At 39.1% G+C, this 26747-nt stretch overlaps 1 protein-coding gene and 1 long non-coding RNA gene across 2 annotated transcripts; one reads left to right on the plus strand and one right to left on the minus strand.

The window, feature by feature from the left end:
- The first annotated feature begins 12457 nt into the window (after positions 1 to 12457).
- Positions 12458 to 16114, plus strand: LOC139943237 (uncharacterized). Its single transcript, XR_011786784.1, has 3 exons — positions 12458 to 12775; positions 13950 to 14076; positions 14698 to 16114. It is a non-coding gene; the product is annotated as an uncharacterized lncRNA (long non-coding RNA).
- A 2600-nt stretch (positions 16115 to 18714) lies between these two features.
- On the minus strand, positions 18715 to 25868 carry LOC139942809 (lactadherin-like). Its single transcript, XM_071939585.1, has 8 exons — positions 25703 to 25868; positions 24752 to 25074; positions 24214 to 24355; positions 23707 to 24041; positions 21738 to 21876; positions 20565 to 20776; positions 20220 to 20349; positions 18715 to 19528 (listed from the first exon to the last, which is right to left on the minus strand). Exons 1-8 carry the CDS (start codon positions 25866 to 25868, stop codon positions 19245 to 19247), a joined length of 1731 nt encoding a protein of 576 aa, XP_071795686.1. The 3' UTR covers positions 18715 to 19244.
- Between the last annotated feature and the right edge of the window lie 879 nt (positions 25869 to 26747).

Genomic DNA, 26747 nt, shown 5'->3' on the forward strand with positions numbered 1-26747 from the left:
ATAGGGAATAAACAAATAGGGCCACAAAGCTAATGGAAATTGATACCCAAAACAAAGTCAAACAGCCAACAATATTGGTTTCATGTAAGAAAAAGCATCAGGCAAGAGTATTATCGCCACTTTCAACAGTTGTTCCATATTTAAGTGTGATTTACAATTTATGTAAATTGTTTGCTGTTCCTTCTAGATGGATTGCAATACGCGTCATTTACCACCATCTTTGATGTAATAACACGAGAGAAGTGCACTTGTCCCTTACAGGTCACAGCAAACTTGTGGTGATCAAAGTTACATCACTGTTAAAAAACCCTGAACTCATTTTGAATAAAAAGGAGGTCATATTGTATTCTCCAAAGCCCAGTTTTAACAAAATTCAAAAATTCATTTTTGGTTTAATCGAACAACAGATGGGGACAAGCAAGACAACATGCTACCAACAAGATATTTACAAGCGTATATCAAAATTTACATTTATTTGTGAAGACGACTACTGGTAAAAGGTAAAGACACATGAAGCTAATGAGCCTCAACTGGTACTTGTTTTATAGTTTGCTATGGTAAACAATGGAGTCCAATTACATCTGGTGACCCGGCAGGTCTTATCAATATCACATACGGTTTGTTCAAGTTTTGAATTATGAAAAAATCGCAATCAAAATATGGAATCAATAACTTTTCTTTATACAAGCTAGTTAGTCAATAGCATTTCAAACATGTTCAACATTTGTTGAGTTATTATTCAATTATTTATCGGTATATGTATTAATGATAATAATGTTGTAGTTGAAATCATTTTTAAATACTATGATTCTCTTTTGTTTAGATTAAACAAAACAAAAAAACAAAACGAAAAAGCAAACGATCTTGAAAATTGACAATCTTGATTCTAATAGATTCTGTTATAAGTAAACAAGTGATGTATTTGAAAAACAAACAAAAAACGAAAAACAATTTGCAAAATGCATACAACATTTTTTCTGAAAATGATGTTCCCAGAGTTCAAGCTTTAAGAATGATTTCTGTTTTTAGAATATCCTTTTTAAGTGTAATTCTGTGTACAGCTCAACAAAAAAATATAAAAATTTTAACTTTTAAATTTAGAACGTGTAAGATTTTAAATCAATGGCAAGTTATGATTAAAGGTTTTTTTTCACTGGCAGGTATAGTTGCAAGAGTTGGTGGTGTGGTGGGTTCGAATCCTGGTCGTCTCAAAAGTCTAATAGGCCAACACATAATGACCAGGGGAGTGGGGCTGTAAAATTTGACCTAAAAAAGATGTTTAGGAATAATGGTACCACTTAACAACTAACAAGTAAGGGTCAAAACTGCTCTTTAACATTCAAAAAGAGGGAATGCTACTTCGTTGCGTTGTTAAAAATATCAAAAACACTTGTCAATGCCACTTTTAAAATTTTACACTATGTGCCTCGATTGTGAGTTGTAGAGTAAAGTAAACTTGTTGGTAGTTACAAATATTATTACACTCTAAAATCTCCCGGGTCAGAATTGATCCGGATTTTGGTCTCGGGGGGGGGGGGGGAATCCCCGGAATCCCTGTCAACGAGTCCCGGAATCCGAGTCAAAATCTCCGCTTAAACCAAATTTCTGGTCACAATGACACGGATTCCGGGTCACATTGAAACGGATTCCGGGTCACATTGAAACGGATTCCGGGTCACATTTAAACGGATTCCGGATCAAACAGACCCAGAAATGGGTCGAGCCCCCTGGAACCCAAATCCGAGTAATTTCTGACCCGTGAGTTTTTAGAGTATAGACTGTGTAAGTTTCACGATGAAAATGTCACTATTGAGCTTTCGAGTACTTGTGAGTCAAAAGCTATGAGAATTACGCCTGAACACAAGTTCGTAAAAGTTTAATGCTTTGGTCACATCACTGTTGCCATACCATGTTTTGATAATCTCTAAATGAGTTTTGATGGTTCTGAAAAGAAACGTTGGTTTCACTGTTCAATACACAAAACTAAATTGTGGAATTATTTCTCTTTAAAACTTACAACGAATAATTGGTAAAATTAATGGTTGATAAATGTGTTTTTATTACGAAAGGCCCTATTCAATGGAGGAATTTTATTATAACAACACTATACAATTACAAAAACAGTTCCTAATACACGCTGTAGCTGCTTTTCGAGGTTCCATAAATGTCAAATTCTCTCGAAGTCGACTTACACAGTCTATCGATATTATTGATGTTTAGTGGTATTGTTTGTACAATATGTAGTGTCTTGTTCAAAATTTAAATTCATATTCTGTCTTGTGCATTGCTGGGGTCTATTACTATTATAAAAACTGTTTGTTAAACCAAACCCATTACTAAAATCTATGAAGAATACGCCTTTGTTAAAATCAAAAGGGGTGTACGAAGTGTCTAAAATGTGAGAAAAAAAAAATATCGTACTTAAGGAGAGTAATTAATAAAATAAATTGATGTCAAACAGACCTTCACCATTATTGAGGTTTGCAAATCCACGTATTATACGATAGAGAAATCTTACAAAATAACGTTCAATTGTTTAGCTTCGGTACAAAAAAAACAAAAGTTAAGAGGGCAAAAAAAAACATTTTGGGGGGGCTTTCGCTGTCATTTTGTTCTAAAAGTTTTTTTAAATGAAAAACTTAATTTTCACTGACTAAACTTATAACTAATAACTGATACTAAAACTTGTTGGTTTAGCACTAACCATTGATAAACCTGCATGCGCGCCCCGGTTGTGTAAAACTAAAGAATTGTGTTAAATCGTCCATCACAAACACAACGTTTAAACCTCAGCAACTTTAAACTAGATTAAGTACCCGATGTTTGTTTTATCCGATGGGTCACTAAAAAATAGAACATTTCAGTGAAAATGTATTCACATGTTATCTTAAAGGAGGGATTAAATAAATTACTTTTAGCTCCACTGGTAAAATGTCGAACTATTGCTTTGTATTGTTGTAGAAAGAGGACATAAATAAAAGATGTAACATCAACTGCTAGTCTTAAAAATAGTACTTATTTCTTGCTGAAAACTGTTTATTGGTAAAAGGACCACACTCACAAGTAAATGTCTGTATCCTACCAACGAACTAATGAACAACATTCACTCTGTAATTCCCTTATTGCAAACTATGATGAATGACTTAATTACACATTTCTTGATTTGCAACATTTGGCTGAAAATGAAAATAATTATGGGAACCTAATATTGGTATTGTGGCGGGCACGGGTCGTTATCGGATCCGCGCTTAAATACAACTTGACCCTGACTCTTGCCGACTCAAGTTGAAGTCACTAAGCGGACTTGAGGCTGAGTGGCGAGGTTCGTTTGGGAGGAAATATACCGCCCGACTATAAAAGATGGCAAACCTCTCTGTCAAGACACACACAGTTCCCAAAATAATACACAGTTCCACAAGAGATTTATGAAGAACAAACAGCAATAGATGTGGTTTAATTGTCAACCTCTCAAGTAAACAATGAACAATGAGTAAATGTGGTTTAATTGTCAACCTCTCCAGTAAACAATAAATATGAGAAAATGTGGTTTAATTGTCAACCTCTTCAGTATCCAATAAATATGAGAAAATGTGGTTTAGTTGTCAACTTCTTCAGTAAACAATAAATAATGAGAAACAAGCATCAGTCAATGTGGTTTGAGTGTCAACCTCTGCAGTATCCACCACAATCAATGACCAATACAGAGCTACAGAGCATTAAATAATAAAGTACCAGTTACTTGCAAAAGACACCTACGTTCTACTCAACTATTACCCGTGATTCTCGCGCCTAAGCAGCACCAGCAATCGCCTAGTCAACCTCCTAACTAAAGGTTAAAACGCCACGCGTTAACAAGCACGCGCTGCAGCAGTGCCAACCACACCTCCGGTATAAAGCACAAAAACCGTCAACCACGCCGCCGGTAAACCACAAAACAGCAGTCAACCGCAACGCAGGTAAACCGCAAAACAGCAGTCACCCACACCGCAGGTAAAGCACAAAGCAATCACCCACACCGCAATATAGCCCAGCTATATCGACAACCCTAGGTAAAGCACCAGCAATTACCTAAACGAGTCCCGCAGCCGCCACGTTTGAGGAGAAGGGGACTAGCACAAAGCACAGTCTTCCCTGCTTCAACTCACGTGTACCCCCTGAGACATTCACACAGATACCCTGAACCACAATCCTGCTAGTCAACCACAAAACTAACGTTGGCTAACTCAGCGACGGACTGCTACCCCAAAAAGATCGACAAGCACTCAGCTTCCGTCAATCCTTTCACCCAGAAATTCTCACGATCAACAGCACAAAGCCTTTCAGCTAATCAGTGAGACCTAGAATTCGCTGCATATAACTTGCAATAAATCACGCACGCTAGCGCAGATTGCACAACAAATAACACTTGGGTAATAATCAGAGTAAAAGAACGTACCTGTTTCTCTCTCGAAATCTCGCTGCCGACTGACGATGCACGCATGGTCCCAGAAGTACCAGCGTGCTCCGCAAGCCAACGCATGCGCAGATCGTGCATAAGCTCGCGCATGCTCATAACTACACAATTTACAACATACACCCGGCACTGTCCGTCACACAGGCCCGAGCGAAGCTTGGACTGCCCCAGTCCAAACAGCTTCACAATACAAAAATAAAAGGACAGTGCATCTACTTACATTACCATAAAACACTAAACACTAAAGTCAACCACACGGTAACTACAATGAGGTTGACTTGGAAAGAGATTTTTCCCTCTCTCCACCCCTAATTAAAAATTCACAAACCCTGTTAACATTTCCACATAGGAAATCCTAGTCAACCTCACACTTCATGAGGTTGACTTGGAGAGGGACCCTTCCTTCTCTCCAGCCTCGATAAATATGCACAGACCTACTGTGGTTTACTTAAATAAGTTTTTTTTTAGAATTACACATTATACACACACTGATTCAATATTACCCGTAATTTCTGATACAATGATTAAAGGCTCTTGATTTATACATTAGAAAGAGTACAATATTTAGCAATTACAAAAACAATTATTGCTGGACTCGTCAATCGATGATCCTCAGTCGACGGGTGCTCGACTGTCATCCACGTCTCAGCGGGGTCGATGGGGAAACTGGTCACGCCCCATCTTACTTGTTCGTCACCTTCAGGGCAGAGGTGAAGGGGAAACTGGTCACGCCCCCTCCTCCGGCCAATACTAAACCCAACCTATTGCCACTGCCCGCCTCCGGCAGTGGCCCGAGCAAGTCTGAAGCTTCTAGTCTTCTCATCGAACTGCTAGCCTGACCCTGCTGGAAGGGGAAACCCTTTTTCTTGGCAGCCGACTTCCTCCTAGCACAGCGGTCACAAACCCTCAAACATGACCGAACATCCGCAGACATTCCTGGCCAAAAATACCTGAACTTCAACTGGGCAAGCGTCTTATTAAAACCAAAGTGCCTACCGACTTGCTCGCCATGCAACTCATCAACAACAATTCTCCCGAAACTCCGTGGCACAACCAACAGCCACTTCACTGAATCTCCATCGTCAGACTCCCACCGCTTATACAGCAGACCTCCCATGACATCTAACTGGTCCCATAGAGTCCAATAGATCTTGGCTCTTGCCGATAAGTGGGACACTGTCTTCCACTCAGGGCGACCACGGCTGTCCTCTTTTGACTTCAGGACCCAGCCCATGTCCTCATATTCTAACTGCGCTTTCCTCATCTCCTCATAGGGAAGCCTCGTTTGGGCCACCATGCCCCGAACCAACTCTATCTCAGGTTTACAACTACCTGGGCCAGTGCCCGATTTATCTTCTCGGCTGCACTGCTGGCGCCGTTGCCTTGGCAACCGACCAGCATTCCCACTTGTCCTTACAAGTTTATGCTCTTCCTCTAACCCAACATCACCCTCCAAAGGTTCGACAATAGCCACCCTGGCTACGTCAGCCTTCCTTTGGGATACAACACTAAGAACAACTGATTCTTCTGCTACTGAAGGAACCATGGCGGTCTCCGAACCAGCCACACACTCAACAAAGGCTTCACCAGCTCTACTGGTGCATTGTATCCTTTCTCCATTGAGGTTTAACTCCTTCTTCCGAAAATCTAATGTCCCACCAGTGAGCACTAGAAAATTCATACCCACAATACCCGGGTACTTCATGTCAGTGAAAACTGCTTTCACCATGTGAGTGGTCCTCCCCACTTTCACTTCAACAAGAGCCCCGCCCAATGTTGACAGTTGACTCCCATCAACCTGCCTGACCACCACATCTTCCGTCTCCAAGACGGGCCTATGCCTCTCCGGCATCTCGTAGTAGACTGAGCTACTAATCAACGTGTCTGTTGATCCCGTGTCGATAAGAAATCGGCACTTAGTGTCTTTCACCACACCATCAACAAACATTCCCAAACAGGGACTCACACTTGGCTCGGGCAGAGTGACGATTCGTTGCCCTCCACCAGCCGTGCTTTTCTTCTCTTCACTACCACTGTTGCCACATTGCCTTTCAGACCGTCGTAAATGTCGACTGTGAGCTCCACAGGAGGCTGACTGGTATTTCTCCCTCGGTCTCTTCTTCTGGGGTTTCCTGCACTCACGTGCGAAATGGCCACCCATACCACAGTTGAAGCACTTCGAGTTACCAGTTTGACTCAGCCAAGGCTTGTGCGCGTTCCCTGACGACACACCCTTCTCTACTCCTGACTCAACAACCTGACCCGACAAGGACTGTAAAAGCTCAACTACCTTGTTCAAACTCCGAGCTTGCTCACCAAGGTTAGTTTCAAGTAAACCAAGTCTCTGCTCAATACCAGAGTCCATGGCCCTTACCATCATGGCCGGCCTCTCGTCAAGCATTCCCTGCTGCTCAACCTTCCCATCCTCCTGAGGGGTCACAACATCCACTTCCTCCAAGCATGGATTTGTGTTTCGGCTGCCTGGTTCTGCAGCCCCTCGCTCCGAAAAGAACATCAACCACTCATCATCCAGCTGAGTAGACAATTCCCTAGCAATGGGGGTCACCTCAGTTTGTGGGACCGTCCCCAAACTCTCCCCACAACTAGCCAACTCTTTTGGTGAACGAGACCTATCAACCACAGTCTCTCTCATCACCCTCAACCCAACATCATCATCACCATGATGTCGCACATGCCCAACATTACCTGGCATGTTTCCCTGAATACTTCCGCTCATGGATTTCAATACCTCCAATTTCTTTGCAAGAAATTCTTCGTCCAGTCGCAGAATCTGGTTTTCCATGCGGAGTCTCCGTAACTCAGACTCTGCACCCGTAGGATCCCTGGAAACCTTTGACCCTACACTCATACTGCTGTTTCCTTCTCAGCAGTACCTCGTGTGAATGACAACCAACGAATACCCCTCCTCCGTTGCTGTTTTCACTCCACACACCACAAATTTCAACTGCTAAAATACACACCAAGGCAGCCAGAATCACCAGGATTACAAAACAAAACAGAATCGCATTAGGGACGATTACCTCACACGGTAGCTACACTTGACCAATCTCGGCTCGGCGACCCGGTCACTCAAGCAAACTAGTCAGTGATGCACTCCTGTGTGGCCCAAAACCTTGCGAAAACTCAACACAAAAGTACTACGACAAACCAATATAAAACACAACAACAACCCAAAATCTCAAGCCAACCCCTGTAACTTGTGTACTAGCTCCTTCCCTATACCAAGGGAGGCTAAATCTTTAACAGAGAGTTCACCAAGTCAATTATAATCATCCCACTTCTGACACCATTTGTGGCGGGCACGGGTCGTTATCGGATCCGCGCTTAAATACAACTTGACCCTGACTCTTGCCGACTCAAGTTGAAGTCACTAAGCGGACTTGAGGCTGAGTGGCGAGGTTCGTTTGGGAGGAAATATACCGCCCGACTATAAAAGATGGCAAACCTCTCTGTCAAGACACACACAGTTCCCAAAATAATACACAGTTCCACAAGAGATTTATGAAGAACAAACAGCAATAGATGTGGTTTAATTGTCAACCTCTCAAGTAAACAATGAACAATGAGTAAATGTGGTTTAATTGTCAACCTCTCCAGTAAACAATAAATATGAGAAAATGTGGTTTAATTGTCAACCTCTTCAGTATCCAATAAATATGAGAAAATGTGGTTTAGTTGTCAACTTCTTCAGTAAACAATAAATAATGAGAAACAAGCATCAGTCAATGTGGTTTGAGTGTCAACCTCTGCAGTATCCACCACAATCAATGACCAATACAGAGCTACAGAGCATTAAATAATAAAGTACCAGTTACTTGCAAAAGACACCTACGTTCTACTCAACTATTACCCGTGATTCTCGCGCCTAAGCAGCACCAGCAATCGCCTAGTCAACCTCCTAACTAAAGGTTAAAACGCCACGCGTTAACAAGCACGCGCTGCAGCAGTGCCAACCACACCTCCGGTATAAAGCACAAAAACCGTCAACCACGCCGCCGGTAAACCACAAAACAGCAGTCAACCGCAACGCAGGTAAACCGCAAAACAGCAGTCACCCACACCGCAGGTAAAGCACAAAGCAATCACCCACACCGCAATATAGCCCAGCTATATCGACAACCCTAGGTAAAGCACCAGCAATTACCTAAACGAGTCCCGCAGCCGCCACGTTTGAGGAGAAGGGGACTAGCACAAAGCACAGTCTTCCCTGCTTCAACTCACGTGTACCCCCTGAGACATTCACACAGATACCCTGAACCACAATCCTGCTAGTCAACCACAAAACTAACGTTGGCTAACTCAGCGACGGACTGCTACCCCAAAAAGATCGACAAGCACTCAGCTTCCGTCAATCCTTTCACCCAGAAATTCTCACGATCAACAGCACAAAGCCTTTCAGCTAATCAGTGAGACCTAGAATTCGCTGCATATAACTTGCAATAAATCACGCACGCTAGCGCAGATTGCACAACAAATAACACTTGGGTAATAATCAGAGTAAAAGAACGTACCTGTTTCTCTCTCGAAATCTCGCTGCCGACTGACGATGCACGCATGGTCCCAGAAGTACCAGCGTGCTCCGCAAGCCAACGCATGCGCAGATCGTGCATAAGCTCGCGCATGCTCATAACTACACAATTTACAACATACACCCGGCACTGTCCGTCACAGTATTCTTGCAGTTTCGACCCAAACAACCATTTACCATTAACCTGACCAAATTACATCGAAGATAAATGATCCTCTCTGTATAAACAACAGTTGTTGACCAAACTGTTGGTATCTAAAAGCTTGAGTTCAAAACTGCACAAATAATTCTACACAATTTATATTATTAACCAAAATAATAGGCAACGACAAGATATACCGCCATCAATAATTAAAGAAATTGAAGGTAGTTTGGACAGGCACAGTTACACGCTCGATGATATTGTATGACGTCACTCACTAAACCACAATCCAAATCAACACTGGTTCATCTACAATTATTCCATTTAGCCACTTGTATACCGCTCAATACAAATAAAAATGTAAAACCGACAGAGGGCGCTACGCAAAATTAACCCAACTAATTTCAAAGCGATCTCGCGTGCTATTCGCAATGCAGAAACAATTGTTGATATTTTTGAACTGCGTTTTAATTTGAGGTGACGTAAAGCGGAAAGTCTATACAAAACATGTTGAATGGAGTGGAAGGCCGTCTGATGAGGATAAATATTAATTGAAACAGTGGGTGCTATGAATAAAATGGAGTAATTACTAACAAGTGCTAGCAAAAAGTAAAATCATAAACATCCGAGTAGAATCACTCAGCAAAAGCATCTTCTGGATTCCGTATGAATAAACTTATTCTTCAACAAGAAAGTATTCACTGAATACTATAGGATTAAATACTTCTGATATCAAGCTGTCTGCCATGGCTGAATGGCTCTAAACAAAATGGTTTCCTTTGAATTACAACTTCCATTCACACACACAGCCCAAGCAGCATTTTATCTGTTCAGAAAGAGCAAACTTGACGAGGTAAGGATGAAGGTGATTGCGTACAAACTTGGTAGGAATGACGCAGTTATCAAGGAGATACCAGCAACTAATCCACTCAGTCACCACAGTCCTAGCGCCAAATCTCTCCTTTAGTGGCGTAGCTAGGATGCCCGAAAGACACTGGACACTATTGGTAATTGTCAAAGACCAGTCTTCTCACTTGGTGTATCTTAACATAATTATGCACAAAGTAACAATCCTGTGAAAAATTGAGCTCAATCGCTCGTCGCAGTTGCAAGATAATAATGACAGACAAAAACACCCTTGTCACGCGAAGTTGTGTGCGTTTAGATGGTTGATTTCGAGACTCAAAATATAAATCTGAGGTCTCGAAATCAAATTCGTGGAAAATTACTTCGCTCGAAAACTATGTCACTTCATAATGAGCCGTTTCTCACAATGTTTTATACCATCAACCTCTCTCCATTACTCGTCACCAAGTGTTTTTTTTTTTTGCTAATGATTATTTTGAGTTTGAAGGGTTAACACATTAAGGTCACAATGTACATTATGACCGTTGCATAACAATACACATTGTGAAACAGGCTTGCATGTGTTGCCAAATACCAGATGTTCCTACAGGCCATCAAATATGCCATAACAAAAGTAACAGGTACTGGATAGAAAGAAATAGTTTAAAGCCATTTGACACTTCCGGTAAACAGTATTGTCCAAAGGCCCACACTTCATGTATCACAACCTAATTATATGATAAAAACCTGTGAAAATTTAGTCTTATTAGTGATCATTCGTTTTACACGTTCAAAGCACCGTCGCACGTCCAGATCTTGCCAATGCCCAATCACAAGCTGGATACTGAAGGGTGGACCCTACTCGGACCGTTGTCTTTGTTAAACGCTATACATATTCATGTTATTCAGTAGAGCAGGAGAGCTGGAGGCATGTGTGTAAGCCCCAGGAAAATTATCTTATTGTCTGCTCCTTGTAAAGCATGCAGGTAGCGGACAATCACTCACAAGGTGATGTTAGCATTCATTGCTAAGCAAGCAGGGTGTGTAAAAAACATGCAACAATAGCCTATACAGTATAATACCACTACTTGTGAGCTCAATCCAACATGTGCAAGTCCCTTTGGTTGTGCAGTTGGAGTCTAACAATGTAGGTGTGCTCAACTTGTAAAGAGAAAGTCTGCTGTTCACATTCAAGTAAGATTACGTTCGTCTGTGATGATATTCAGGTCGACTGTTCACATTCAAATAAGATTACGTTCATCTGTAATGATATTCAGGACTGCTGTTCACATTCAAATAAGATAACGTTCATATGTAATGATATTCAGGACTGCTGTTCACATTCAAATAAGATTACGTTCATCTGTAATGATATTCAGGACTGCTGTTCACATTCAAATAAGATTACGTTCATCTGTAATGATATTCAGGACTGCTGTTCACATTCAAATAAGATTACGTTCATCTGTAATGATATTCAGGACTGCTGTTCACATTCAAATAAGATTAGTTGGTCACTTACAAAATTATATTCCTTTTTTCTTCTCTTTTTAAACCCTACTTTGTGTGATCACTACTGGATTTTGGAGATTCAATCCAACATCTGAGTGATAGTGATATGAATATGGTGTTTTTGTGTTTGCACATAATAACAGTAAGTAAAGGACGCTGGAGTATTAGCCCTATATAGGACTCTTTCTCTGTACACAGGAACAGAGTCCTAACTATTGAGGCCCGTTTCTGGGGCGGAAAAATTTCACAGCTTCATAACTTAAATCTTACCTGCAAGAAAGCACCAATTTCAACAGATTCACATTCCATGGCAGCATATGTTTTTTCTGCGGTGGGTTTTGATCGTAAGTTATTCTTCACAAATCCGTCAATTTCATGAAATAATGCAGCTCCCAACGTTAAGGAATTCCCATTTTTGTTCGTACTCCTCTCACAGTCTGCCGTGTGTAGGCAAGACACACGACGCACAAATTTTGAATTGTGTTGTATGTTAAAGTTGTGCAGTCAAGATACGGTGACCGAGAACTCATGCGTCTAAGCTTGCGTCATGCGTCTTGCACGCGAATGTATACGCGTACGCAAGACAACAGCATCACTGTGAGAAAACGATCGAAACGGGAATTTTTTAACGTTGTAGCTGCATTATTTCACGAAAATGACAGATTTGTGAGGAATATATGAGGACCAAAAACCACCGCAGAAAAATGTATGCCGCCATAGAATGTGAATCTGTTGAAACTAGTGGTTTCTTGCAGGTAATATTTGAGTTATGAAGCTGTGCAAATTTTCCGCCCCAGAAATGTACCCTGATGTCCAGGACGTCACTGTAGTACAAAACGAAAGTGTAAAGGCCGGTTTATAGTCGGTCGCGCGACGGTCGCGCGATGGAAATCTTGACGCGCGATCCTAAAAAACACAGTTTATAGTCATCGTCGAGACCTCCGCGATGCTCAGCGATGCGTCGCTGAAAGGCGCTAGCGACGTCGCTACAGAGTTCAACTAATTGAACTTTGACACGATCGCTGACCTCACTTTTCATCCGTGAACCAATAGAATCGTTGGATTACCGAGAAACGATGAATATGCAAATTTATCAAGAGGCCGCTTACAAATAAAACAAAAAGGACGACCGTAACTTTGTTCGCTGAGCGGTGTCCTAAAAAGTTAGTTTTTTCTTGTTTACGTTCGATTTTTGGAGCTGGTAAATGTTACGAACATGTCGACAGGAAGGAAACTGCATAGGCAATCATTACAGTAACATTGCAGTCAATGTGTGAGTATTTTAAACAGTAAAATTAACGAAAAAACGTCTACCGAGTAGGGCAGTTTTTTTGTGTATGCGTAGCCGTATGCACAAAGAATACAGATCACACTAAAAACAAAATACCTTAAATCCTTGATACAAACACACACGTACCCCCCCCCTACTACTATTCAAATGTATTGTAATACATTGTTTTTCATCGAACAAAACTGGGTGTTACTGTATGTCATACGACAGCTGCATGCTGCATGTTCTTGTTTTACCCTTCTTAGCTTAATTAAACTTTCTTGGGTCGAGTTGATTTGACTGATCTCACGACTCATCACTTGACATTACTTTAACTTAGCAACAGCAGTACAACTTAGTTTTTTGATAATAAACACGAGTAGCTTGTTTTTTAACATAGGAGAAACAGTCATGTAATTCAAATTTACAATTGAACACACAGACGGTCTGACGGTATTTTGAAACATTTATATATATATATGTGACCCTCTCAAATACTATGAGTCGTAAAGGATAGAGAGGCTAACGGCAAGTTGTTATCTTTACAATCGGTGCACCATTTTATTTCCTGTAGAAGTGTAAGCAGACGAAGACAAATACATATGCTGCAAAATGTTATGTTACACAACAAAAATTGTTCCGTTCCAACCCAAGTCAAAACAACTCTTGGTGCTTTACTGCTTAGTAGTAGTAGTATTTTGGTAAACAGGTAAATGTTTATTTAAAATGCTACATTCATTTGATATACTGATTTTTCGGTCCATTGGTCTACTTAGGGTAGAACCCAGTTTGATTGTATGAAGTAATTTTACTAATTTAATTCCTGACCGCAACTCCCCCGAATAACTTTCGTCTGACTCTTGAACTGTTTTCTTCTTGTTGCCCATACCAAGACTAGAGCCCTTTTTGGAGTGAAATTGCACATTATAATAATTATTTTTTCTCAGTTTAGTGAGGAACAACTAGTGTTTTTAAAAAGTTAAAAGGTCCCCAACAGTGGAACAAAAAACAGTGGGCTGTTTTTATAAATTGTATACTGAATATGACTTGGATTTGTTCATGTTTACCGATTCTAGTTCGTTTGCAGATTGTTAGGTATTATGGATACTTGTATTTTTCAAATTAATATAAAGCTAAATTTTACATGTTCAATTGTTAACTTTTGTATTTTGAACAGCATATAGTGGCAAATGCTATGGGAGATTGATGTACACATCCCTTTGTGAAAAGGAGCAGGCCATCAGAGGTTCAGGGAAAACCAACAAGTATTGAGTTGCCAACTGATCAGCATCATATAGAAACAGGTATGATGGTTACATCCAGGGACAATGGCATTGCTTGATGTATTCTGGACACACAATTAGTAGAATGTGCATAAAACAATTCCAACTCATACAATAATTGATTGTGTCGGTTTTCAGGGCTCGAAATCATTACTGGACCACAGGCCAAGTCCAGTGGTTATAGCGTTGGGCCAGTAAACTTACGACCGTACAAGTCCAGTGGTATTGTGTTTTTTAATTTGAATAGTAACACCTCATTGCATTTGAGTACACATATCTATTGAATGCCAATATATCTTCTTTTAGTGCCTGTTCCAACAGCAGTTTCAATGTAGTGTGTAGAAAGTGTTCTCCTCATATCGATCCCAGTCTTGTCAAATTCTCTGGTCCAGTAAAAGTCTTGTGATTTTTTCCCACAAATTGAGCCCTGGTTGTATTTTAAACCATGTAAACAAACTGTTGGAAAACTCTTCATGAAGATAGGGCTATGTAACATAATGAATTTGTTTTTTTGCAAGTTTGCAGATGAAGTTTGTATTTTGTACAAGTCCCAATCTTAGGTCAAATTGAAAAAGAGTATTATGTTAACAATTGAAAGATTTTGTTACAATGTTTTTGTTTGTTTTTGTCTCCCTGTATTAGAACAGTGGGCATACTTTCTACACACAACAAAACTTCAAGTTTGCCAGCCACACTTGCAGCATCTGTGATGAAAACAAATGGACACAAGAAGGACATCCTTTGACACAGACATCTGATACATCAATGATAATAATGTTGAAGGAAAGCTGCGATGAAATCCTAAACTTTAAAACTTTACTTTAACAATGATAGCCCATCAATTTAAATTTCCTTTTGCAATGTGTTTACTACAAACATTTTACAGCTACTCAAGTCATTTTTGATGATTTAAGCATTTGCTTTTCTAAAAAAAAAAACATTATTTAAAATATAATCCGTAAAAATTGATTAATTTGCCGCTGCATTAGTTATGCAAAATTATAGCTTAATGATCGTTGTCCTCTTCTGTACATAGTGTGACCCCTCTGACTGTATTCAAGATTGACACGGCTGTTCAGTTGTTAGTTTTCCCGTATTTTATTTACACTCATGAATCTGTTGACGAAGATAAATACGGTGTGATGAGATCTTCGTCTAAGGATCTTATGAACTTTTACAATACTAATTATTAATATTAAATTAACACTAATAAACAAACAAACAGTTCTCCCTGCGGTTCACGCCATAATTCTAGGCGTCGTCCGCCATCTTGGAAATCAAAGGAAAATATAAACTAACAGTAAGCTGGATCCAAACACTAAAGGGACTGACTTGTCCAGATGTAATTTACAAAACGAATACATAACTTGTCTTAAGGCATGAACATGACCTAAGGGTAACTCTCGTTTGACTCCGTTATACATGGCAAACGAGTCAATAAATCAAAGATTTAAACAGTAAATATATACAACTTAGACTCTGACGGTAAACGGAACATAGTGAATGATTTAGTTAAACAATATTAACGCAAAAGGTAAGCATTAAACAATATAAAAACATAATTACCTGTTGACAAAGATAAATACGGTGTGATGAGATCGTCGTCTAAGGATCTTATGAACTAACAGCCCGCGAAAATGAAATCGCTGGAGGGCGCTATATGGAGGTATTACGTAAGAGGGTGAAGTTAAATAAAAAATAGACTGTGGGCATATGTAATAGTTCATGACCGTCACACAATGTATTTACTACAAACATTTTACAGCTACTCAAGTCATTTTTGATGATTTAAGCATTTGCTTTTCTAAAAAAAAAAACATTATTTAAAATATAATCTGTAAAAATTGATTAAATTGCCGCTGCATTAATTATGCAAAATTATAGCTTAATGTTCGTTGTCCTCTTCTGTACATACTGATCACTCTCGTGCTTGCTATGTTTAATAAGTAAATTGTACCTTTAATTTCATTATAAGTTGATTTGTTTAATAAGTAAATTGTACCTTTAATTTCATTATAAGTTGATTTGAAATAAATAAATGAACAAGTCAAAAAACAGTAGTCTGTTTCTTTTTTCTTGTTGAGTTCACAAAGTTCAATAGTTAAATTGTGGACACTTTGATGATTTGTGTGGCTTGTATCTTTTTCATACCAATATTGACACAAAGTGATTCGGAAGCAGTGGTATGGCTATGACTTTTCATGGGGAGGGCTAGGGGTTAGTAGTTATAACATGTGGACAGGGGTTGCTTTGTTAGTCGGGAAGGAGTATGCTGTGCGGAGGGGGTGCTTATGGCATTTTGTGGCTGCGTGTGCATTTTCCCTTTTTTCAGGGGGGGGGGGTATTTTATTTGTTTGGGGTAACCACTCCCCCCTCCCTGCTGACTGCACCGCTGATTCGAGGTGTGGGAATTGTATTTGTAAAACCGAACAATTTAATGCATGTCATGTTTGAACAGAACAGCAATGGTTGAGAAAACATAACGGAATTGTTGCTATACATTATATAACGCTTCACATCGATGTTCCCTCAGAGAAAAGAAACCCAAACATGTTTTTCAAATAATACTATGCTGTTTTCAGAATACTAAGTAAACACTTAATTTCAAAATTCATTGAAACAACTTCCAAAACAACTCTTTGTATGCTCGCAGACTTAATAATTTGATATCTGATCTGGTTAAGTGACATTATTGAGATTTTGTTCACAAACTTAACTTAATGAGTACGTGGCTGCAACGGGTTTTTCAGGTTTTTTTCTTTATTAAATTGGTTGAATGTAAAAACATGGAATACAAAGCGAAAATGATGTGTTTTTGTTTATCCCCGAGTGAGTCCAGTCTAAAGGAAAATTCATATCAAATAAACTAAAATTCTTCGTTTTGGTTGTTCATAAAGTGATAACAATTTGAGAAAGATGGTTTTCTTTTAAACATAATTAATTGGGTATGTGTATACTGTACAAACTGCATCCCATCGCGCGACGACTATAAACTGTGCAAAAAATGCCAGCGTCCAGCGATCCTCAGCGTCCGACGATTTCCATCGCGCGACCGTCGCGCGTTGCAACTTCGCGCACTTCGCGTACGCGCGCTAAAAATTGTATCAATTTTGAGTGCGCGCGTGTAACATGTGCGCGCGTATAAACTGACGCCGAGCTCATGCGCACGTTTTAATGCACAAGGAACAGCTATCGTCCAATCATTTGCCTCATTTGACCCCAGTGAAGGCGCTGAACAGATCATTATTTCAAAGAGTCACTGGTCTCAAAGATCAGTAATATGATTAACGCACGAAAGAGATGGGAACCATCAAAAGCTCAAATATGGCCCCTGAACATGTCTGGAAGTACCGCCGAGAGAAAAGTCACAGAATTTGGAAAATTTTAGCCGTGCACTCAAAATTGATACATTTTCAGCGCGCGTACGCGAAGTGCGCGAAGTTGCAATAGACCTTTTCGCAAATACTGGGGCGCGCGCGTAAAGCTTGGAATTAGGTGCATTGTGGTCTAGCTGATAACAAATTTGATTCATATATATCCCACAATGCACCTCATTCAACAGTCTGCGCTTGCGCATTTGTATTTGCGATAAGGTCTATGAAACTAACAGGGATATAAATAAGCGTGCGATACAGTGCAACGCCGAAGTTGACACAATGTATGCTGATTTAGTGGCCACTTATTCGCTATTTTCCAAAGCCGGTCTTCATACCACCGTTAACACTCCCACACGTGACCGGGTTTTGACCATCAGAGACTTGAAACCGCCCAAGGTATTTATTAATACAAATTAGTAATGTGTACACATTTGCCTTACGTTTTAATGTGCGTACAGTGTCACAATTGGTTATAGACAATAACAACGATTATATATTATAAATAATATCAGAAATTGTGGTGCAAATAAGGTAAATGGAAAACTACTTTCATTTTTTACAGCAAACAAATTAGGGCATAAGTTTCATTGAATGATTTCCTCAAACATATTATTCGAAACCCAGTTAATGTACAGCTGTCTTAGCAATGTACCGTTCAAGAAAAAAAATAAATAATAATAATAGGGGCAGATTTCACAGAACAATAAGGTTCATCGCAAGACACATTTTCAGACCATAATGATTTGTATTGTGACATCACGCTTTACTTAGCAACAACGATTGATTTGCAGTGACCATCAATCTTAGATCTTTGTGAAATCGGCCCCGGTCACACTTGCGTACAATCGATTGTGTTTTGTTTGTACGTATAGTTTTGTGTTTAAATGTGATCACATAATCAATGTCATGTATGCCTACTTGTCCCTACCTTTTGTTTTGGGGCATGGGAAATAAATTTCATGAAGGATTGCACAGCCTTTTGGTTATAGACAACAATCGGTTATAGACAACAATGGGTTATAGACAACAATGGGTTATAGACAACAATAGGTTAAAGAAAAACAATTGGTTATATAATACCACAATGGGTTTTTAACCAGTCACACTTGCGAACAATCAATTTGACTGGTAAGCTTCTTTTTTTTTGGGGGGGGGGGGGCGGGGGGGGGTGCATAAATTGGTGTTTTAGCGTGATCGCATAATCAATGTCATGTACTTGTCCATACCTTTTGTTTTGGGGCATGGGAAATAGATTTCATGAAGGATTGCACAGCCTTTTGGTTATAGACAACAATAGGTTAAAGACAACAATCGGTTTACAAACAATGGGTTATAGACAAAAATGGGTTATATAGGCAACAATGGGTTATAGACACCAATGGGTTATAGACAACAATAGGTTAAATAAGTTAATTGGTTTTATAATACCACAATGGGTTTTAGACAAAGGAATATGGGATGCAGGTTTGGTAAAACGAAAATATATGTTTTTGTGTCACCGCAATATGCTGGTGTTTGGCATAAGTGTCAATGAGTGAATTGCTTGATCAAAATGATTAATGGAAACCCAGTTATGTACGGCTGCTTTATAGCATTGTTCTCTTAAAAAAAGAGTAGGATACCAGTCACAAGCATGCGAACAATCATTTTACTTGCTACGGCGTTTCACATATCAAGGTTATCTGCTTGTTCGTAAGTTTGATTTTGGGCGTAATATATTTTAAGAATGATTGCATCAACATATGAATGTGTGCTGCTTCATCATTGGACTGCTGCCAATGTAACTTTGTAAAATTCACCAAGAAACTTTGTTTAGCCACGAGGTGGAGATTGGCGGCGTATTTTGATTTCAGTCTTTGCAATACGAGAACCATTCCATTCAGTAGCTCTAATGACTCGTTTGTATGGACCCTTAGTATCACCAGGTTGGATATATTCAGCATTAAGGTTATTATCTACACCAGGCATACCAGAGCATCTATTAAACCACCATCCCCCTTCACTATTCAGACTTGGGCAGTTTGTTTCGTCTTGGTTATTATCTGTGCGATGGTGAATGCTGAAGGCTTGATTGTTGGCAGTCTCAAGAATATCATCTGAAAAAGCAAAATGAATAGTGAATTATATAACTACTTCCAATCATTAATGGTAGTTTGTGTTCCGGCTGTTTTATATGACGAAGAAAACTAAAGTAAGTGTCTAAACGAAGTCCATGCATGTTCTTGTGTTAAAGGGAAGGTTAAGTATACACCTTCGGTAATTGTTAAAGACCAGTTGTCTCACTTGAGGTATCCCAACAAAAGCATAAAATAACAAACCTTTTGGAAATTTGAGCTCAACTGGTCATTGAAGTTGCGAGAAAGTAATGAGAGAAACAACACCCTTGTTGGACGGATTTGTGTTCTTTCAGAAAGGAATAAAAGACTTCTAGCTAGAAGTCTTTTTATATTTTAGTGAGAAATAACATCTTTCTCAAAGTCTGCGCTACTTCAGAGGGAGCCGTTTCTCACAGTGTTTTATACTAACAACAGCTCTCCAATGCTCGTTACAAAGTCATTTTTTAAGTTAATATTTGTTTTGAGTAATTACCAAACGACCTTCCCTTTAAAGTGATGTGGATATTCTTCAGCACCAGTTTATGGCGCAATCGAACATCGTTTGAAACCTGTGGTCAGTTTCAGGCCTACATCTGTTCGTGTCTGTTGATCGTCAACAAGTTAAAACAATTAAAACAATGAGCCCCATCCAGAAAAGAAGGTTTGATTTATAAACGAGTTCTTAACTTACTTCTGCACCCAATGAGTTCGATGCGCAAATCTTGATGCACGTAGTCGATTGATGTGATACGGATGAAACGTGCTCTGATTGGCTGCTCAAAGTTTATGGTTGTGGATTGATCAGTTTGAGCACGGAATATCTGTAAGATAATAAAGCAACACGATTATATTTTATTAATCATTTACACTGAAAACAGTTGTGTTTATGTTGTTCATGGCTATTGTTCCTCATTCCTAGAAGTTTCTATCATTATTTTGTTCCGTTGGTTGAGTAGTAAAAGCTCCCTGCTAAACTTAAAGTACATGTATAACATTGACAAACTAACTTTGTTATTTCAATGATGGAAACATTTACCCGAGATTCTCTATCAGGTGCTCTCTTCTTGCTGACGCTGACCCAGGTAACGTTGTCGAGGCTGTATTCTACTTGAAATGACGTTTCATCACTACTTTGTGCTGCGACTCCCTCAACTAGAGTGACTACCTGTAGATCAATCTGAAGCCTTGACTCTTTGTCAGGAATGATATGGTCGTCCTTTTCAAGACGTTGTCCACATACCCAGTTGACTGTAAAAATAAAAACACAACATTGAATTTGATGCGTCGTTTGTTGTAATTGTGTTTAAAGGCACGAACACTATTGGTAATATTGTCAAAGACCAGTCTTCTCACTGGGTGTATCTCAATATATGCATAAAGCAACAAACCTGTGAAATAATAGATGTTGAATTTGCATCGGGGATAAATAATATTAATTTTGGTTTTTACCCATACACCGATGTATGTTAGCACTGTATACTCAGTACTTTCCCGAGTCATGTGAAAAAATATCACAGGCATGTTACTCGGGTGGGATTCGAACCCACGAAACCTGTGAAAATTTGAGCTAAATTGGTCGTCGAGGTTGCGAGATAATAATGAAAGAAAGAATGAAAAAAAAACTTGTCACACGAAGCTGTTAGATGGTTGATTTTGAAACCTCAAATGCTAAATCTGAGGTCTCGATATCAAATTCGTGGAAATTTACTTCTTTCTCGAAAACTACGTCACTTCAGAGGGAGCTGTTTCTCACAATGTTTTTTATTATCCAAAGCTCCCCATTTACTCGATCCCAAGTGAGTTTTTCTGCTAATAATTATTTTGAGTAATTACCAATAGTGTCCACTGCCTTTAAGTGCACTGTACATGTTTGGTAATTACTCAAAATATATATTAGCATAAATCTTTACTTGGTAACGAGCAACGGGGAGCTGTTGATAGTATGAAACATTGTGAGAAATGATTCCTTCTTAAGTATTGTAGTTTTTGAGAAAGAAGTAATTTCTTGATACAAATTGATACAAATCATGGATTTATTATTGATTTGTAAGCTGCTTCGAAAAGTTAAGACTGGATTAAAGTTTGATGAGTTTGATTTTGGTATTATTTGTTTGTATGAAAGTATCACACGATCAGTGTATTGGTTTCATTTCAAAGAATCAATTTGTTTAAAAATAATGTGGATTAGTTTTTGGTCGTTGAAACCTACCTTTACATCCCAATAGTTCAACACGTATCCATAGAGAGCCATCAGTCTGGTTTAGTATGATGCGAACATAACGAGTAATGATTGGTGGATGGAACATACTGGTAGCTATCGAGTCTGCCGTGGCGTCCTTTTTGATTATCTGGTAAGAAACACATGGACAATTCACGTCATTTGTTTAAAGGCAATGGACAATATTGGTAATTGCTCAGAATAATTATTAGCATGAAACCTTACTTTGTGACGAGTAATGGGGAGAGGTTGATGATATAAAACATTGTGAGAAACAGCTCCCTCTGTAGTAACATGGTTTTCGAGAAAGAAGTTATTTCCCAGGAATTTGATTTCGAGACCTCAGATTTAGAATTTGAGGTCTCGAAATCAACCATCTAAAAGCACACAACTTCGCGTGACAAGGGTGTTTTCTTTCTTTCATAATTATCTCGCAACTTCGACGACCAATTGAGCTCAAATTTTCACAGGTTTGTTATTTTATGCATGTGTTGAGTTACACCAAGTGAGAAGACTAGTCTTTGACAATAACCAATAGTGTCCAGTATCTTTAAAGGATTAGGGTACTTTTTGTAGCACAAAACATGATGTCCACAGATTTACTTACTCCGTTTGAAGATAATGATAATAGAAAGCTTAACTTGAAAATTCGTGAACAGTGTCACGAACATAATTTGTGTCCTATAACAAATACCCTGACCCTTTACCAAACATCCTTTTTAATTTTAACATTTCGTATAAAACTTCAGTAAACAAATGTATTCAATCCAAACTCAAATTTATCGGCATATCGCAACAGAAAAACTTATTGCGAACACAAAACTCTGACGACTTAGAATCACAAAAATAGTTACTCCCCTGACGTTTTGACCCTAGCAGTCTTTCTCAGCGTCTAAATGATAGAATCCCATTACAAACTTTGGGCAACTGTATTGTGTTTGGTACGTGGCACGATATTCAAAGGGTACATTAATTGTGTTAATATTCTTGACTTCTTTAGTTTTACGGCATTGATTTCTAAAAACCAACAAATGTCCTACAAACAGACATTTCCATTTAAATGGTTTTGCTTGTCAGTAACTGTTATCTGGTACTTAATTAATTTATAAAACCATGACTTTTTGATTTCAGGAAGCAGCAATTTCTTCATCAGTTCTTACCTTTTTTTAGTTCATATTACTTCTAGGTTTTGACTGCGGGATAGAATTAAAGCCATCTGAAAGTGGTGTTTTGTCAAAATAAAGATTTCGTCACTATTATATGTGTTTTGATGAGTGGAATGTGAACAAACAGTTCACTAAGGTTCTACAAAATTAGTTCTTATCTTATTTACAAATTTAAGAGTAGGCCTCGACCGAGAGGGCGCTTTTCGTGACGTAAATCTGGGCGCAATATTTGAAGAGAAATGCTGCACAGTGCTGAAAAAGACGTCGGACCGGACTACTAGGCACTATTGCTCTTGTGAGTCTGACCAGCCATGCAGGCTGACCCCATCTTTAGTTGTTTAGCTGCATCAAGTTGGTCGGCATTGCCGGAAAAATGGAAAAAAGAAATCCTGTTCGAAACGTACAAACTCAATGACTTGTATACGTTGCACGTGTGTTTACTCTACGCATCAAGGCAAAGTCTGCCTCGATTGAAGTCAAAAAAGGGGTAGGCGGAGTCAATATCAATCATGACAAACAATTACTTAAAAACAATGTTTTATAGTAACTAAACATAATACTCTTATGATGGAAAAAAATACAAATTCTATTTCCAGGTGACTTTAATTCATAAAACAAGTATCTTTTTGTGTTATTGATACTCAGACAACAGTACTATTACAAAATAAAACTCAAAATAGGAGATGTTTTTACTTTAAGATTGGATATTTTATATGCAGCAGTTAACATATCACTGTAGATTACACACAAATTATCTGACTTTCGCTGAATTCACAGTTGGCCGACGTTCTTACCTGTGCTGAATCCATTGTATGCCACGTGGTCTGGTCATCCTTGTACTCCAGCTGGTACCCATAAATCATATCTACGATGGTTCCCTGATCAGATCCCTGCAGCATCATAACTCCCTCTACTATGACTTTAAATCCTAGATCAATCTGTAGCCATGAGTTGATGTCATTAGGATCAGGGCACCAGCCAATGGTATCACTGTTTGCTGATTGAGTGAGTCGTGCATTGCTTGGTTGACAGTTACCATCTTCCCTCTGCTGTGTACTTGATGATGTAATTCTGTAGTCTGGAATACTGCCATCTCCCATTCCATGACGATCCAAACAATACCAGCGTTCTATATAATCAACAGTACAGGCAACAAAATAATAACTTGTTTGTTTTACCGATTTTTTTGTTTTGTTTGTAAAATGTCGGTCATTATTTGTTGGTCTAAAATGGTTTAATATAATCAAGTGATACATTTGTTTTATTTGCCAAAATGTAACTTTGAACAAAATTGACCTCACCATTGCATCCAAGGAGTTCAATACGCAGCCCTGGACGTTTTCCGCCATAACTAGTTGGTGTGATGCAGATGTAGCGTGCTCTGACTTCCTTATTGAACATGTTGGTTACTCTGGTATAATAGTCTGTATTTCCAGGGAATCTCTGGGAAGGAAACATAAACGATGCTTAATGACATCAAACAAACTTTAGAATATAGCAGAATGATTACCAAAAGGCAGTATAAATGCGTATATTATGTTAAAGGTTCAGACTGTAAAGAAACATGTAGCAGTAGTTTTATTTATTAGTTTTAAACGTGTACTCTCGACAACATGCCAGATAATGTTGTATTAAAATAAGCATCAAGTGAATGGCTGATTGTTTCATTTTAGTTTGTTTAAACGGCCAATTTGCCTTTTCGTTTGTGAATTCATTAAATTAAATCAATGAAGTAAAACAAAAAATGTTTTTTTAATGATTCAACTTGTATTCTGCTAATTTTTGCCTTTTCTTCTGCGTTTAACGGTTTCGGCAATTTGTGTATAATTATTGTCATACCTGTGCATTGTCACGAGTAGACCCTCCTATGTATCGCCAGTTGCGTTCATTGTCACTGTGAGACACAATGAACTCTGTCACATAGTAATTATTGTCGTTGTTACCCTGCGTAATAACACCACCAATCACTGTTTGATGCTGTAGATCCACTTGGAACCATGCAGTGTCTTTATCACTCTTAAAGGGACACCAACCACCGTACACATCTAGCCGTCCGACAAAGTTATCTTTGCAGTGACCTTCATCAGTAGACGATGGTACGATAGTTTCAACAAGGATGCTACCATCTTCCATTCCAAGACTCTGACCACAAACTCTGTCAACTGAGAACACATTCAACAATTATGTACATCAGACATGTAAGGCACGCTGTGGTCATCATGTTAATCCACAAGTTTAGTTTGCAGTGCCCCATAAACAATGTTGAATTCTGTATAGTGGGAAGCTACAACCTTAAAGGAACACGTTGCCTTGGATCGGTTGAGTTGGTCTTTGAAAAGCGTTTGTAACCGTTTTTTATAAAATGCATATGGGTAGAAAGGTGTTGTGAAAGTAGAATACAATGATCTACACAAACATGCCTCGAAATTGCGTGGTTTTCCTTTTACCTCGTCGACTAACACGTCGGCCATTTATGGGGGTCAAAATTTTGACTCCCATAAATGGCCGACCATGTTAGTTCGCACAGTAGAAGAGAAACCACGCAATTTCGAGGCAAACTTGTGTGGATCATTGTATTCTACTTTTAAAACATCTTTCCAACCATATGCATTTTATAAAAAACGGTTACAAATGCTTTTGTTTTGACCAACTCGTCCGATCCAAGGCAACGTGTTCCTTTAAGTAATGAAGAAGAGAGCAAGCAGCATTTGAAATAATTTTCTTGTGTCCCAACTAAAATGGTATGTGTCATTTAGCCTGTTATTTGAGAAAATATAGAGTGGTTAGTACCTGGCATCTTTGGATTAAACTTGAAATCACTCGCTTGAATATTCCCGACCAAACACATTTCTGTCGAAAAGCTGGCAATGTTGCTTGGCCAATGATTTGGAACAATCTCCGTAATGTCATTAGGGAAGTTGCTCGTATCGGCATTTCGTAAAGTCCTTAAGACCATAGAGCTATATATATTGACTAGAGCGCTAACTTGCTCTGCGTTTTGAACCTTGAGTGCGTTTTGGCGACCCCAACCAAAAACTGTTTCTGACGTCATAACCAAAACGGTAACCGAGCTCACAACTCGGTTATCGTTCAGTCTGAACAGCAGAACCAACGACCAACAACCGAAACAGTTTTCGGTTGGGGTCGCCAAAACGCACTCCTTATAGACCTTATCGCAAATACCAATGCGCAAGCGCAGACTGTTGAATGAGGTGCATTGTGGGATAGATATGCATCAAATTTTGCTACCAGCTAGACCACAATGCACCTAATTCCAAGCTTTACGCGCGCGCCCCGGTATTTGCGAAAAGGTCTATGTCTGCGATTTTGAAGCCACCCTGGGCGCAGACATGTTTGATGTGTTGCGTGAATTCGGAATTTTAAGAGAACACACAATGCCGCGACTTTTTTTACATTCGGCGTGTGCGCACGTACCCGACTGTCCGCTCGTGTACGTCCGCGCTACGAAAACCGTAACTTCGACTTGATTGCCGTACTTAAAAAAGTATACGCGCCTTTTAAACATGACGCACATGACGCTCGCAGTTTGTACGCTAATCAGCAGATTGTGCGTTCAGATTTGCTGCATTTTTTGCTTCGATGACACATAAAAAAGAACAAACGCACTATCATTTAAACAGCCATACAATTGCCGTACAAAATTTCAAGCTTTTGTATTAGTTTGTACATAAACATGGATGCGCCACACGGCTTCAAAACCTTAGTGCGTGTATAACAGGGTGTTGGCGCTCTAGTCAATATATACAGCTGTATGCTTAAGACTCACCTTTTTCCCTGGTTAATTGCTTTCTAGTGTAACCAACTGACTTGGAGT

The sequence above is a fragment of the Asterias amurensis genome, chromosome 10 (assembly GCF_032118995.1).
Source record: "Asterias amurensis chromosome 10, ASM3211899v1".
Classification (NCBI taxonomy): domain Eukaryota; kingdom Metazoa; phylum Echinodermata; class Asteroidea; order Forcipulatida; family Asteriidae; genus Asterias; species Asterias amurensis.